The sequence below is a fragment of the Pavona decussata genome, unplaced genomic scaffold, assembly GCF_977016875.1.
Source record: "Pavona decussata unplaced genomic scaffold, jaPavDecu1.1 SCAFFOLD_78, whole genome shotgun sequence".
Lineage (NCBI taxonomy): Eukaryota > Metazoa > Cnidaria > Anthozoa > Scleractinia > Agariciidae > Pavona > Pavona decussata.
The window spans coordinates 382581-398857 of record NW_028145496.1 but is presented as its reverse complement, the minus strand read 5'-3'; the positions used below and the strand labels follow the sequence as shown (position 1 = coordinate 398857).

Here is a 16277-nt window from a genome sequence, read left to right as displayed (position 1 = left end):
TTGAAAAGGTACATAAATTATCGTTTTTGGTTACAGGCATACTTTTGAAAACTGGATCCGACTGGTTGAAGTATACTTGTAGAGTTTTAACTTCCTTCGTTTTCCTTCGCGGTCATGTGATATCATCGATCATATTATGCTCGAGAAGTAGATACCACTTATTAACTCGTTTCTCTGTAATCTTTATTACAAATTGAAGTCAGCAATATCTAGCTATATTTTCCTAGTTATTTTTAATAAAACAATTATCGCACTCCCGCTTGTTGGATATGGAATTATAATTGGTACTGCACGCCTCGTTGCCTATCGATTATCTCATATTCCAAGCGCTCGCGTGAAATAATTGTTAATTAAACCCTGATAGACAAATTGGTTCTATTTTTACAGAGCTAAAGATAGATGTTGTTCATTCAAAACATGTTTTTTGAATGTTTTTATTGAATTTCAAAATTTTTTTATGCGACAGTTCAAAAACATGAAAGTTTTGTCTCCACTTCACAACATAAAGAAGCATACGAAGTAAGTAGACGAATAAGTTTAGGGAGGGCCTGGCAAGGCAGAGACAATTAACTCAGACGGCACCAAGCACTTGAACGCCAATGCTCGAAAACGCGCACTATGACGAATGAACCCACTAGAAAGAATAAACGAAACAGTGACCAATAGGTTTCAAGAAAACTAATTTCAGGCGTTCACTGGTTTGATTTTCATCTCAGCTCGTTTTACAGAGTAGTAAAAACCCTTCCAGTGATACCAATTCACACCGTCAGCATAAGTTGAGTGTTGGCCCTTAAGGTAGCGGCCGTTAAGGTTGGAATCGTGACAGCTCTTGTGCCACCAGGCTCCCTTGAATTGCGTGGCACAATTCCGGCCATCTCTGTCGTTGTCTCGATCTTTGGTGCTGAACGCCATGCCACGATGAAAAGCGAGTGAGTCACCAGCAGTTCCTAGAAAAACACACCAGAGAAGAATTTAAAAGGTACAGGGCAATGATAATATGTCTCCTAAAATAACAAGACCTGCATGTGATTTGGATTCAGTTCAGTTAGTAATAAGAAAAAGTAATACATGTACTAGAAAAATCGAATATGAAATAAAATATGATCAAGTCGATAGTAAAGAAAAATATCTATTCCACGATGTAGTATCTTATTAATATTTGAGTATTTAGAGCAAGTTTAAAAATCAATTAAATTGGTGCAATTTTTGCTTTGAATTTTTCTTGTAAGAACGAGTTTGGCTAATAACAGGCAAAATTTAGGGAAAACCATTAACAGATCTGAAGAGTGGTAAAGAAGTCACTTACGTATGACAGGATAATACAATTCAGCACTACATCAAATTTATTTCCATTATTTTCTAATATCTGTTTGTATTGAATTAATTGAAATTATTGCTAAAGCTGTTGTTCAGCTACTGTGAAATAAGAATCGATTTACTAGTGTACTTTGATGAAATGGACGTTCGGAGAATTTTTCTTCCTATAACTTTCTGCAAAAACTGCATAGTGGTAAAAAAAAGCAGTAAACTTGAGTCTGTACATTAGTTCACTTGTTGCAAGAATTTCGACTAAGAATCCTTTACGGAAATGTATTGTTTTACAATCGTGAGTTTAGTTTTAAAAACGCGGTTTTGAATGTTTATGGTGAAGCTTTTTATATTTCGCCATTGAGACGTTATTTATCTTCATGGTCTTTTTTATGTTTTTTCTGATTGAGTTCCAGTTTCACCAACTCACCAATTTTTGTTTCAATTTCAGTGTGTAATGGCCGAGTATCTCAGTTTCAATCGTTGAGAGCCTTAAAAGATTTCTACTTCCATCAAAAAAAACCTGTTCTGATTAAATATTCCTACCACTGTATGATCCTAAACTCAGCTTGTATTTGCTCGCCTCATCACCAACGGCAAATGCGTTATACTCGGCGTAAGCTGTATTTCTGCTCCAGTCTACAAGATCTACTCGCAGTCTGCTTCCTTCTTTTGTCAGGCGATGAATCTTGTCCAATCCAAGCCAAAATTCCCCATTGAGATTTCCAAAGCCTCGTTTGTAGTCGTCCCAGCCGCGGTAGAAATCAACCGAGCCGTCCAATCTCTTTTGAAACACAGTCCACCCCCCACCGTCTGTTGTTTGGTCACAGTACACATCAAAGGCACCGCCATTGTCGGGGTTGATCTTGTAAACACCGCTGGTTCGTTTACCAGCTTTGTAGAGTTCAGAGCAGCTCTTGTAAACTGAAACAAGAGAATAAATTTGGGTTCAAGTTGTGAGCGGATGCGTCAAGCAAAGCTGAACAAAGAGTAATAATTGATTCAGCAGCCAATGGTCTTTTAAAAAGGTCCATTTATGTTTCTCCTGTTTTCTTTCGGGAAAGTTACAAGATGGTTTTCTCAAGTTGATCTACTCATACTTTCCAGTTCAAATTCTTAGTTTATTCTTTTTTGTAGCCACAACATGCTGTAATGGTGAAAATTTGTTTTCAGAAATTTCAAGCTGAAGGAAGAACGAGGAGTACATAAAGATAAAATCAGCCTATAAGTATGATTTCTATCCACATACGACAAGAATTGTGTGAAATGTTCGTCCCCCCGTTATCGGGTTAAAATCGTTGGCCTTTTCCTGGTCAGCTTTTAAAAAATATTCTGGACTCACAATGCAGAGCGTCTTTTGCTATGAAAGTAATAAATATTTTCGGAAAGTGCCTGATGTTTACCCGCCTTCGTACTTGCTATTTCTCGTGTTTCTGTCGCTTATTCATTTCTTCGGAATTCCAATGAGTTTGTTTTCAAATTTCAGGAAGAAGCCGAATTCACTTGCAAGAATTTCTGAACTTCAGATAAGTTTACCTTGTAAATTGTTGTTTAGCTAGAGGAAAAAATAGTCCTGAGAAATAAAACTTTACCGGAAGAAAGTCCATTTTCTCTCTGTCGAGGCCATATCGCTTAATTTTAAGATAATCATAAATTAAATGTGAAGATCGCAGCAATTGTCGCACAACTTTGTTTGGGGGGAGGGGGGTTGAAAGGACAATCGTGTGGGGCAAAAAGGGATCACAGTGACGAAATAGGGTGTCAAAAAGGTAAATGTGTCAACAATTTTGTTGCCGATTGTCTGAAGTACAGTAGTTTAAATGGTTTCAAAAGAAAGCTTCATCAGGAGTCTTTTATGCTACCAGTTAATCTACGCTATGGGTACTTTCGATTTATACCGGTGCATAATAGGCAGTAATTAGAACACGCTGATGACAGGTGATTATGTAATTTTGTGGTGACGTGACAAAAGCTTTGAGAAAGTGGAATAAATTTTGCAACATAGTTTTCCAAGGGAAAATCCTAGAAGAAACTCGAGTATTTGTCCGCATTGTTTTACATTACATATTTACATTTTTTCCATTGCTGCGATAAAACGATGGAAACCGTTAAAGAACAGCCAATCAAAAAATTTGAATTTTTTCGATGTCCCTAGAGTCTCTCCTGGCGCCCTCCCGCTGACCAAAAAGCCTGAGGACTCTGGGTACGAGATTGCCACGGAAGTTGAGCGCTCGTCAAGAACGTCTCCTTTTATGGCACATCACAACTTTACGTGAGGAAGATGGCAATGTCACTATAAAAGGGTTAATGGAAAGACCGGGTTTGAAGATGAGAGAAGTTTCCTGTTGCACCGTGCAACGGTTCCTTCATTCGAATGGCTATCGTTACTTGAATAGTAGAAAGAAGGGTGTGTTACTAAAACAGACTTCAAAAGACGTGTAAAATTTGCCAAAGCAAAGAGAAAATACTACAACAAGAATGTTTGGACGAAAAAAACATCGCCTTTTACCTAGACGGGGTGAGTTTTATTCACAAATATAACCCCTACGATCAAGCACGCGCTCCCGAAGGAAAAATATGGCCTAAGCCAGAGGAAGGATTAGCTCGCGGATGTACAGCGAAGGGCGCGCACTGGGGATCAGGAGGGCGCTTAGCGAAATTTTTTGTTGAAATTAGCTACGGGAAAGGAGTTATTCTTTGTGAACAATACACCTTAAACTCCTTAAACGGGAGATACTTTAAGACACTCATTGAACGCCAGATCCAACGTATGTTTCGAGAATCGTAGATAGCTTCTAATAGACTAAGAGGAGATTTCCAGCAGAGGTCGCAAAAATGAAAAACGTAGCACACCCTCTACATATTTGATCTGACTTCATAAAATTATAGCACAATACCTATAGAACATTTTTAGGTATGATGTACTAATATATTGGTGGGACATCACGGTTCTAGGGGCCCATTTGTGAGTGCTGGTGAGGTCCCTCTAAATTAAGCACATTTTTAGTACCATTATTTTATGCAAGTTCAACTCGCCATTACTCCCCCAAATTGGGCCAAGACAATTCTAAATTGGCCAAAGCACTACTTGTGCGAATATCTTTAAGTTTAATAGGGGAAACCTCTACACCGGGTTTCCATGGTAACCGTTGCTATGGTTATATTAAAATAAGGCTATTTGAACAATGCTCACTGTCATGTTCTTCTAAATGTGGGCCAAACTTAATACTACTTTTTCGATTATTCAAGGTAATCAAAGAAGACAATATTTGTGAGACTGAAGTTTTATTATTTTCAAAACACAGCGTCTTCCCTGTAATTATTTCCATGCTATAAATTCAGTTGAAAATTCTGTCTGAATAAATATAGATCTTAAACAAAACCACTTCTAATAGCCTGAGGCAAGCGTCTCTTTGCATAATCGTAGCGATTCCTGCTAGCTTAAACATTACCCAGAGTGCCAAGGGGTAATGTTCCCACAATGCAACTGGTACTTACAGGCGATGTAGTTCAGCCATCTTGGATTTTGGTTCCACGTTGTTTTCTCTTTAAGGTAAGGTTTTCACTTTGAAAACACGTTCTTTTACAGTCTATAATTAGTTTTGCTTTGCTTAGGGCAATTTATCTGAAGTACAGCACAAATTATAGAGCAATTTTTTTGTAATTGTATTTAGAAGAACGGATATTCAAACGTGTGGCCATTAAACAACTGACTTTGCATGTGTTTTTCGATTCAGAGTTTGGTTGCTTCTAAATTTAGGAAAGCAGGTGTATTGATAAAATAGATTAAGGATACTTCCTGGGTTCGCGGGTGTCCTTTGGAAAAAAATTCGTACGCGCGCGAGTTTTAATAAACCTCTAACAAACTATATATCATTATAAAGCTTAATAAATGTAGTTTTCTATGAAAAATATAATTGAGCGATCTTTTCCGTTTTTAAGTGCCAGGAGCCAGTAGAACCTCGAATCGACCGATGGTCGTTCCATTGAATTAATCGGTTATCGAACGCCGCGCGAAGAACGAAATCGCTGCACAGTGTTATTCACAAGGCATCAATCATCAAAAAGGTGTCAGGCTTTTTCGAAATTCTGATTGGTTATTTAGATATCCACGTCTAAAGTTTGAGTAGCAAAAAATATATTTGAGTCGTGTTGCGTAAACAGTCGCCAGGGGAAAATATTTTGAAAATCAAAATTCCCTGACACCTTTTTGTTTGTCATTATTCCTCAAATCTTCTGGCCAAATTTCACGACAATCCGTCAAAACTACATACCCTATTAATTCGTTCAAAGTTGACATACTCTACTAAAATTCAAGCGCGAGTTTTCGCTCGATAAAGGTTTGCAAGAAAAACAAGCCTCCACAGGAGATTATGACACCTCATTACGTGGCGAGCCAATCGAGCAACAGGACCCCATGGCGTCAACAACAATAGCAAAGAATTTCGCGGAAAAAGTGTCGCGTTGCAGACACGTTTTAGACTTCGCTGTTGTGATCGAGCGAGATGGGGAAAGTGGCGAAAGGAAAGCGTAAAAATCAACCAGGAAAACAGGGAAAAACCAAGGCTAACGAAACCAAAAGCGCGTCAGCGGAGAGTTTGCCAAACTGTGCACTCCTCGGAGGAGTGCACTGATAACAGAGATGAAATCTATTGGGTGGGTTGTTCGTTTTGATTGCGTGTAATGTAATTTACGCTTCAAGCTAAAGCGATTATTCATTTCGTATCAAAGGAAATGTATAATGAAAGAAAATCGCATTTTTACTGTTATTTAGGTACGATGGTGATTTCTTCGTAAGAAATCTTCAAGATAGCGTGGAGCGGAGCAAAAAGCGAGAGAAAGGGCCACGCAGAACGCGCTATCTCCAGTATTATACGTGGGTTGATAACTTCTGGTGAGTTCTGTTTCATCGGTATAATTCTTGCTGATTTTATTCCAATGTTTCATTACAAACGCGCAGTAAAACGTTATTTGGTTTTATCTCGCTGCAGAAGAAAGAAATCGGCCCAGAGGATGCAGAATATGATATTTGATATTTTCACAGGACGCTTGCAAAGTTACCCTGCAGGACTTTTGCACGGCAATCGACCTCTGTGAACTTGATCCAATAACAGTGGATTAATTTGAAGGCCGCTGCTCCAGTTCTTCGTGATCACCTTCGACAGAACCTTCAACGTCGACTGGAGTTTCTTGGTCGAGCCAAGAGCCTTTGTTGCTCTCTGCAACATCACGTTTTCGATCTTCGTTGAAACCTGTCGTTCCCTTTTTCTAAGGCCCTGGCTTCTTCCGGGATTTTATCCACATGCTCTTTTTGTTTTTTGATGACTTTTCCATGTGGGAAGCGCAAAGAATATAAAATTCGAAGTGAGAAATTTTCTGCAGGCGAGATGTAAACAAAATATGCTTATTTCTGAAATAAGAGCTCCCGGATGAAGCGTTTTCCGCGAAAATTACTCTGGGGCGTCTCGCACTAAGAGGATTATGACACCATTTTTTTTTTATTTACTTTTAGATGGAAATACGTTTTCCTAAATATCTCGTGCGCATTTTAATATTTTTCAATTTTTTTTTTCAGTAAATGTTAGATAAAATCCCCAAATTCTATTTGGTCAAAAAAATGTTTTTTCCCTTTTTTACCCTATTGAAACCAGGAAGTACCCTTAATTAGATGAATCAATATATGAAGTATGACTCCATTTTACTTTCTCTTAAGATGGTTAACAATGGCTAATTGTACTTAAAGCAGTGACGAAGAAAACGAAGTGAGACTTTTGCCCCCAATAAAGAAGCCCAAACCAGGTACAGACTTCGCCAAGTGTATTATTTGTCAAGGAAAAAGCAGTGAAAAACTTAGAAGTCCTACCGAGGCTGGATTGAGATCATTTAAAGAAGCTTTAGAGGTTAGACAAGATGAAACTTACCACAGGATTTTGTCTGCTGTTGAAAATTTGAATGCATTTAATGTTGTCTGGCATGGCAAGTGTTTTCAGAGTTATACAAGCAAAAGAAGTAAAGACAGGCACGTTGATAGACCAAGTTCTAGATCGCAAGTTAGTTCAGTGGATTGGTCGCTTTGTTTATTTTGCCAGCAGAAAAACTCAAAGGGGACAACAAATTAAAACTGATGAACGTTTCAACATTTGATTCCCGCAAGGCTATAGAGGAGGCTGCAAGAGCAAGGAGTGATCAGGTCATGCTGTTAAAGATTTCAGGAGTTGACGTGATTGCTGCAGAGGCCAAGTATCATAAACAGTGCAGATCTCAATATGTCAGTAAATCTAATTTAAGGTATTCTGACTTTCGAGTTGATGGCGCGGAAGATATCTACACACAGGCATTCCAAAAAATGAGAGAGGGTATCAAACCTCAGTTGGAGGCGGGAGTAGCCCTTGACATGAAAACTCTCCTGGATTCTTATCAGGAAATTCTAGAAAGCCTTGGCTGCAAAACGACAAAGAGCTACCAGACAGAGAGGCTAAAATGCAGGCTGCAGCAAAGCTTTCAAGAGGAAATTGTCTTTCAGAAGCTACCTGGCCCCTCGAAGCCAGAGTTGGCTTACTCTAGCTCCATTTCTTTGCAGGATGTCATCAGTTCAGCCTCTAAGAAAACCTGCAATTTGAGTAAGATGCCAGCACCTTCTGAAGATGAGTCCTCAAACAGCCAGGGTCAGAATGATGTCAGTTCTATATTACTGAGATCAAGCATAAAGAATGAAAGCAAAAGTATAGGGTTTCAACCCGTTGATGTGGAGGACATCAGTGCTCGTGAAGTAAAGAGTTCAGTGCCTAAAGATCTCTACAAATTTCTCTGTTTGATGATCTCAAATCCAGATAAAGTCGACGAGTCGGCTCCGACTGCTTCTAATGCTACGGATGAGCGACATATTTTGGCAATTGCCCAAGATCTTATATACGCCACGACTCATGGTCGCGTGAAGACACCTAAGCACGTTGGATTGGCTATGTCTGTCCGGCATATGACAGGCTCGAAGTGCCTGGTAACGATGCTAAATAGATTTGGTCATTGCTGCTCTTACGATGACATAGAAGTTGTTGATACTAGCTTGGCATTAGACATTATAGCCAGCTCAGAGAATTTGGGTACCGTTGTTCCGTCTAACATCACAACTGGAGTGTTCGTTCAGGTAGCAGGAGACAATAAGCGAACCACCCATGCCACTACACCTGTCCTGTATCAACGACAGCAATACGGGTCGAAACCTCCAGTTCGTTCTGCCCATTCTTAGAAAGGGCGATCACTTAACACCCCAGATGCAAATCCACACCTGTTAGAGTTTGGTGCCTGCGGCAAGCGACCTGCAGTAACCCTTTACAAAGACAAAGTGGAAGAAGTGTAGTTTAAGTCTTCAAGCTCTTGCCGTACCGCTACAATTCAGATGGATCTTGGTTGGTTGTTAACACGCCTGTGTACCCACAAGTTGTTTAGTGAAGATCTAGGTCACCGCAAAAGCCCAGCTCATCAGCCCCTACTAAGCTGGAGTGGATTAAATGCAAAGATCGCAAGTGAGCCTCCACCCTTGACCTCGGTTGGTTATTGTCCAATGATCAATGGTTCACCGACTGAATACAGCACAGTCTACACTGCCATGAAGAACGTTCAAACTATGATGGAAGCACTGGACCAAAGGCACAGTGTAATTACGTTTGACCTTGCAATCTATATGAAGGCCAGAGAGATTCAGTGGCGAAGACCTGAAGAATTCAAGAACACAGAAATCCGAATAGGAGGTTTTCACATAGCTCCTAACTTCCTTTCAGTTATTGGAAAGATTTTCCAGGACAGTGGCATTGAAGACCTGCTAATAGAATCTGGTGTATATGGATGGCATCCATGCTGTTGAAAGGGAAGTCATACAACAGAGGCTTACGTGCACATAAGCTTGTTCTCGAAGCACTACTGAGACTGTAGTGGCAAGCATTTGGAGCTTGGATGGAAGCCGGGAACATCGAACTGCCAACAATTTATCAACGCCAGTGTTTGGCATTGATAAACTGTTGTCAAAGAACAAGCAATGATGCAACCTCTCTGAAAACCTCGTTCGATCTGCTCTGCGACAAACTCCCACGCCTTCAACAGCCCTTTGCAAGATTCTGCCAACAAGCCAGTCAGCAGTCAAAGCTATTCCAATTCTGGAATGTGTATATTGACATTGTTCTATTGCTGTTGCGCTTCATTCGGGCTGAACGAGAGGGATCATGGGAACTTCATTTGAATGCTGTTGCAGAAATGTTACCGTACTTCTTTGCCATGGATCGCATCAACTATTCAAGGTATGTTGGCAAACGATTTATTCTGATTTTCCTTATTCAACAGAGATATTTTAACTTCATTGTTTTGTCAGATAAACTATAAATTGTGAACCATCATGACAGAACAATAATCCAATTTCAATATATTAAAATTCAAGTTACAAGTCATCGCTACGAGGCTTAGAGGTTTAGTTAAGGATTTATATAGTTTTATTCCCCTAAGCCTCGAAATGATGCCTATTGTTAAAAACTGAATTTCAATATATCTGAATTGGGATAATATGGGATATAATCTTCGTCACACGCATTAATAAAATACGTTTGTTGTTAGTGTCTGCCGAAGCGCATTTGCGATTTGTTAATTTTCTAACGTTATCCCCTTTGACGTGTCTCCTAGTTATGATCTCTTGCTCTTTTCAATTGCAGGTGGCTCCCAATCTACTTGGCAGATATGCATTTGCTTCCCACTCACGCTCCAGAAGTTCACGAAGAGTTCCTAAACGGCAACCATCCAGTATGTAGATTTAGTCAACGTTTTAGCCAAGTTTGGACCGACATGGCCTTGGAACAAACCATCAACCCCGACAGCAAGACTAGAGGAGGTATTGTTGACTTAACACAAAATGCTTCTGCATTAGACATGGTTTCTAACTAGTCACAAGAGGGCTGAGATTACTTCTGCAACCAAGCAACTTTGCAACCTTGAAGACTCTGACAAGATTGGAACCCACAAGGAGGCAGGTTCTCAGAGAGTAAAGAGGAATAGAGCTGATGTTCAGAAGCTGATCAACACCATTGCTACTACCATGTCAAACCCTTTTGATTTGAGTGAGGCATCGAAAGAAGATCCAATTCCTCTGCGAAACATCGCCACTTGCGTAGTTATGCCAAACGATTCTGCAACGCAGCTCATTGACTGTTTCAAGACAGGAACAGAAGAAGCAAAGAAGTTTACCATACAAAGAATGGACAGTTGTGAGGTATCTGTTTGGAGCAAGATATCGAAAGTCAATGTGAAAACATTTGCCTCTATGGCAAAAACCAGTCACATCATGTGCACAGACGGAATTTGTTCGGTAGACTTCAGCTGATTGCTGCAAAGTGTCGTGATGTTGATGTGAAAGAGGTCCTGAGCTATGAACTGTCAACTGTGCCCTTTGCATTGGCACACGCAGATGGTGCTTTGCGGAAAACGACAAAAAGTTCTCTAATGGCCGAGGTTGAACAAGAGTGTCAGGCACAGGGAAGACTTCCTGAAAGTACCCTTTCAACAGCATTCATTTTGATGCAATGGCTCTTATCCAGATGTTGAAGTCTGCAGGTTGCCGCACATTCGGAGACCTCGCTGAAAGGTACTTTACTTTACTCTTCACACCTCTCCGGCAAGGTCAGTGTATAAGGGTGGATGTTGTCTTTGACCGCTACGATGTTCGAGAGTCCATAAAGGAAAACGAAAGATTGAGGAGGGGGTCAAGCAGAGCACTTGGGATCCAAATCACAAACAAGCACACACCGGTTCCAAAGCGATGGGGAAAGTTCATCAGCAACCAGAATAACACGGTTAACCTTTCCAGATTTCTTTGCCAAAAAATGGTGCTGTTTGGGTGAACAACATTTACTTCCGGGTCAAGAAATGGTGATTGGAGGTGGCTTTAAAGATCCAACAGATGCAGTTGTTGTAACCTGTGGACGCACTGATCCCCTTGCAGAGCTAAGATCAGACTACGAAGAAGCTGACACAAGGATGATCCTTCATGCTTGGAAAGCTTCTTCCACTAAAGACAGGATTGTCATCCAGTCCCCTGATACAGAAGTTGCTGTATTAGCTATCCATGCATTCCAGATGATACAATGTGACGAAATTTGGTTCAAGACTGACGTCAAGGATAAGGTTAGCTTCATCCCTGTCCATCTTATTGCTGAGAAGCTTGGTGGGAGTGTCTGCGCATCGATGCCAGCGTTCCATGCTTTAACTGGTTGTGATTCTACAAGTGGGTTGTTTCAAATTGGCAAAAAGAAAGCATGGAAGGCATCTGTCAAAGATTCCAGTCTCCGTAACAGCGTTGGCAACCTGGGCAGTCAGATCCCACCACCGGCACGCACTGTTGAAGCCTGTGAGAGGTTTATTTGTTCCCTTTATACAACCAACAGGAAGGCAGGAGTAACAGCAGACGATGTACATTATTGGATGTTCTGCCAAAAGCATCAAAGAAGTGAAGGTTTACCGCCAACAAGCAACAGTTTGCGACACCACGTTAAAAGGGCTAACTACCAGGCTTGTGTATGGAAACGCTGCTTGAATGCAACTCAACAACTCCCGTCACCGGTCAACAACGGTTGGAAGAAAGTGGACAGTGTATTGGAGCCACTGCTTAAGACCAAGGATCCAGCACCGAAAGGGCTGCTTGAACTAACGACATGCAGATGCACCAAATCTTTCTGCAGAAGGAATGACTTGTGTCCTTGCAAAGCCCATGAGATGCCCTGTACCGAAGCGTGCCTTTGTATGAATGATGAAAGTTGCCAAAATCCTGACAAGCCAATTGATGTAATATCTGGAAGCAGTGAAGACGAACTAACAGATGCTGATGACAGTTAGGCTCTAGAGTTGAACTGTAGTAACTGTCATAGTACGGATTTGAGTTTCGGTATTACAACTATGGCATTCACTATCCGCCAAATTTCAACTTTTGAATTTTGCTTGTACTTTAAGCGTTCGGCATTGTAGTTTTATAATTTGTACCTACATGTGCAGTTGGACATTCAAGTTTTCAATTTGATCACTCCTTCTGACATTTTGCAATGTATCTTCAAAACCAAAGGCGGTTTCATTATAGAATGAAAACGAACAAAAAGTTGGTAAAAACATAGTCTGTTATTTGCTTTCACTTAAAAGGGACGTCTTGGCAATGGTCACCATCAAACATTGTTTACAGTTTGTCAACATAGTGAAAGGTGACTGTGAGAAAAAAGTGAAAAATTAAAGTATCAGTGTAATTTTGAACAATTTTGACCATTATCAATGTAGCAATCAGCACTTGTTTAGGGTAAAATGAATGCCGTGTTTTGAAATGAGTAACACTTTACTGTTACGAATATTGTTTTTCTTAGATTGCCTTGAATGATTGAAAAAGTAGTGATAAGTTTGGCCTACATTTGAAAACATCTGACAGTAAACGTCGCTTAAATAGCCTCAATTTAATAATACCATAGCAATGGTTACTATGAAAACCCGATGTAGAGGTTTCACCTATTAAATTTAAAAATATTCGCCCTAGTAATGCTTTGGCCAATTTTGAATAGTCTGGGCCCAATTTGAAGGGAGTTATGTCGAGTTGAACTTGCATAAAATAATGGTACTTAATGGACCTTACCAGCACTCACAAATAGGCCCCTAGCACAATGATGTCCCACCAATACATAAGTACATCAAACCTTAAAATGCTCTATAGGTATTGTGGTAAAATTTTATGATATCAGACCAAATACGTAGAGGGTATGCTACGACTTGATTTTTCAGGGCTCTACCTCCTAGACTATAAGTTGTTTATTCAAGATGGCTCTCCCGTGACTATTGACTGCGCTCGGGTTTCAGCGAAACTCCAGATAAATAACAATTCCAGAACATTTCTAGATTTAAAGGTATCCTAATTTACACCCGTTTCACTTTTGTATTATACATTTACACTAGTCATTCAGTCATAGTATGAAAAAATAAGTAACGAAAAATAAAAGCATGTTTTATTACCCATCAATTACCATCACGTGAAATAAATTTAAAGCCTTATTAGAAGACATTACCCAAGATCGGTTCACACAGTTTCTCAACGTAAAATTAAGCGTAAAAAATTGTTACACTTCGAATACAACCTAACTTTGTTTAAATATATTTTTTCTTAGGTTATCTACTTTCTTACTTAACGTGATCGTTAAATTCGGCCAAAAATTGCTGCATTTTGCGATTTAACCAGGGGATTAAAACCTGGCAAAAAACAAAGACCAAAAAGAGACTACCAAAGTCTTACCTGAACATGAGCGTCCGTCACCAGTGAACCCTGGGTTACAGATGCAATTAAAGGATCCATGGGTATTCAGGCAGAATGCATTTTTGCTGCAGTCGTGGATGCCTTTAGTGCATTCATCAATATCTAAAAAAATAAGAAAGGACAAAAAAGTGATTTAACCGTTTCGACAAAGAATAAATGCAACTTGTTTAATAATTGGAATAGCCAATTAACCAAACATCATGTAAACGCATGATGTTATTTATGTCGATACATTGACCAATTGTAGTCTAGGCACATATTTGTTAATCCGATGGTGGTCTGTCATGTGACATAACAGCCAATCATGTGGGAGAGCCTAATTTGTCCGCTAGTATAAAGGACTGGTCGCATTGGCAAGAATTCCCTATTGCTTTCACCATCACAGCGAGTATATCTCCTGGCGAAAACAATTTTTCAGGCAAGTTGTAGCAGTTATTTTTGGTTAGTATTAGCATGGCTCATCCTAAGATTTTAATACTGGGGCATTCATTCATTAGGCGTTTAGAATACTTTGTTGCCGCAAACCCCAACCTTAACCATCAATTCTTGTTGACTGCCCTTGCTACATTCAAATGGCATGGTGTTGGGGGTAGAACTGTGGCCAAAACGATGCAATACGACCTCCCCGTGGTCGCTTCATTCGCGCCAGACATAGTTATCTTACAGCTGGGAACCAACGATCTTTCCCGGCTTGATCTTTTAGTGGTGGGTTCTGCTATTGAGGAGTTAGTAACCATTTTGCACGACACGTACAATGTTAAGCTTGTTTGTGTATGCCAAACCCTTCTGGGATCCAATCCTGTATTTAACGCGCGTGTCCGCGCGCTTAACAGATATGTTAAGACGTTCCTGGAGGCACTCCCTTATTCCTTTTTCTGGGGTCATCGGGGTTTTTGGAATTCTTTCCAGAGATTTCTCGCTCGTAATGGTGTGCACCTAAATAGACAGGGGCAATATAAGTATGTGGGTTAGGGCTATCCGCTAACATCCGTTATTGTTTAGTTTATTTCTTCTCGCTGCATCATGCCACCTAAGAAGCGTTCTGCTGGCCCTGCAAGACGTGCTAAGCGTCTTCGCCCGTTACCTGCATCTGATCTGCAAGTGGCCGAGCCAGCTACCATGCTACAAGTTCAACCTCCTCCAGTCCAGCCTCCTCAAGGCTCGGGGACGGTCCAGTTGAATCTTCAAGCGCTCACCTCCACGATTACCGCTGCTGTTTCTGCAGCCGTCAAAGATGCCTTGGCCATGCAGTCCCTAGCGAATGTCTCTGACAGCCACCCCACAGCAGACCGTCAAGTTGCTCATGTGGTAGACGAAGAGGTTACCAACCTTACAGAACTCGCAGGTACGCAGTCCACAGATCCACAACTTTCTACCCTCGGTGCTGGAGATCAACCCCGTCAGCTATTTACCAGTATCGGTATGAATTTAGGTGCTAGAGTTAGTGCTAAAATCAAAGCCAAAATCTGGGCTCATGGATACATAGATTTTGGGGCGTTATTGTCAGTAGCTCCCCCCCGTGAAAAGTATTTCCTTTCTATGACCTCCACTGCGGGTGCCTCGGGTCAACCCCAGCTAACACTTGAGCCTTCTCACACGCCGAAAAAAGTGACCAATATACAGCAGTGACTTACTGCCTTTAACACTTTTGTAACCATTTATTCAGAGAAGGCTTCTGACGACGCCCCAAAACTAATGAAATATTGTAAAGTGGTGCGTGATCTGTCTCAGAAATCGGCGGACTGGCTTTTTTATGACGAGCAGTTTCACTACCTAAGGCAATCCTCCCCCGAAAGCTACCCATGGGATCAGATCCACTGGAAGTTATGGCTGCGGGCAATGACCAATTTTCGGGGCAAACCTCAATCATCCGCCAGTGCGGATAAGGTAAACCCACGAGTACGTTTTCGTCCCTCCAACAACAATTTCCCAAAAGGGACATGCTGGACGTTTCACGCTGGAAGGCAATGTAGGGGATGTCAATATGAGCATGTTTGCTTTAAATGCATGCCAAACATCCCGCAAGCCAATGTCAGGTCTCACCAACCCACCAGCGCTCCAACGTTGGCAAATCAGGATCGCCAGTTATTACTCCAAGTGTTGGACAGCCCACCAGTCACGCCCGTAAAAGCGGACCGGTTTGAGGTTTTATTAGCCGGTTATACTCCAGCCCTTAAAACCCTTTTAGTTAATGGCTTTCGGTGCGGTTTTCGAATTTCTTACATCGGCGAATTATCTCCTTTTGAGTATCCTAATTTACAAAGTGCGCTACAGAGCCCGGACGTTGTTTCAGGAAAATCAATGAAGGAAATCGAAGCTGGTAGGGTTGTGGGACCTTTCAAGGCTCCCCCTTATCCTACTTTTCGCACTTCACCCATTGGCTTAGTTCCCAAAAAAACTCCTAACGAATTTATCATACCCCAAAGGTTCTTCTGTAAACGATTCCATCCCCGATGAATGCTCATCAGTTCATTATGCTACAATTAGCGATGCCATTTCTATTCTAAACAACTTCGGGGCTGGTTGTTTTTTGGCTAAAAAAGATATTAAGTCCACAGTCCGTATTATTCCTGTTCACCCGTTGGAGTACCCTTTACTCGGTATCAAATGGGCGAGTGAATATTATTTTGATTGGTGTCTAGCAATGGGTTTG

The 16277-nt window shown here is 40.8% G+C and overlaps 2 protein-coding genes across 2 annotated transcripts in view; one reads left to right on the top strand and one right to left on the bottom strand.

Moving 5' to 3' along the window:
• The window catches only part of LOC146476178 (microfibril-associated glycoprotein 4-like), a 66714-nt gene extending 52205 nt beyond the window's left edge, over positions 1-14509 (bottom strand). The window contains exons 1-4 of the mRNA XM_085114670.1: positions 14407-14509; positions 13604-13726; positions 1855-2232; positions 517-947 (exon numbers count right to left, since the gene is read on the bottom strand). Of these exons, the coding sequence (XP_084970796.1) occupies positions 685-947; positions 1855-2232; positions 13604-13726; positions 14407-14509 (867 nt within the window). The 3' untranslated portion in view covers positions 517-684. The remainder of the gene's footprint in view (positions 1-516; positions 948-1854; positions 2233-13603; positions 13727-14406) is intronic.
• Positions 11323-12417, top strand: LOC146476179 (uncharacterized). The gene has a single exon (XM_085114720.1). The coding sequence runs from the start codon at positions 11323-11325 to the stop codon at positions 12175-12177; it is 855 nt and encodes a 284-aa protein (XP_084970846.1). The 3' UTR covers positions 12178-12417.
• Positions 14510-16277: the final 1768 nt, after the last annotated feature.

What these genes read in the sequence shown, in the direction of transcription:
- LOC146476179 (XM_085114720.1), top strand. Translation starts at nt 11,323, where the DNA reads ATGATCCTTCATGCTTGGAAAGCTTCTTCCACTAAAGACAGGATTGTC.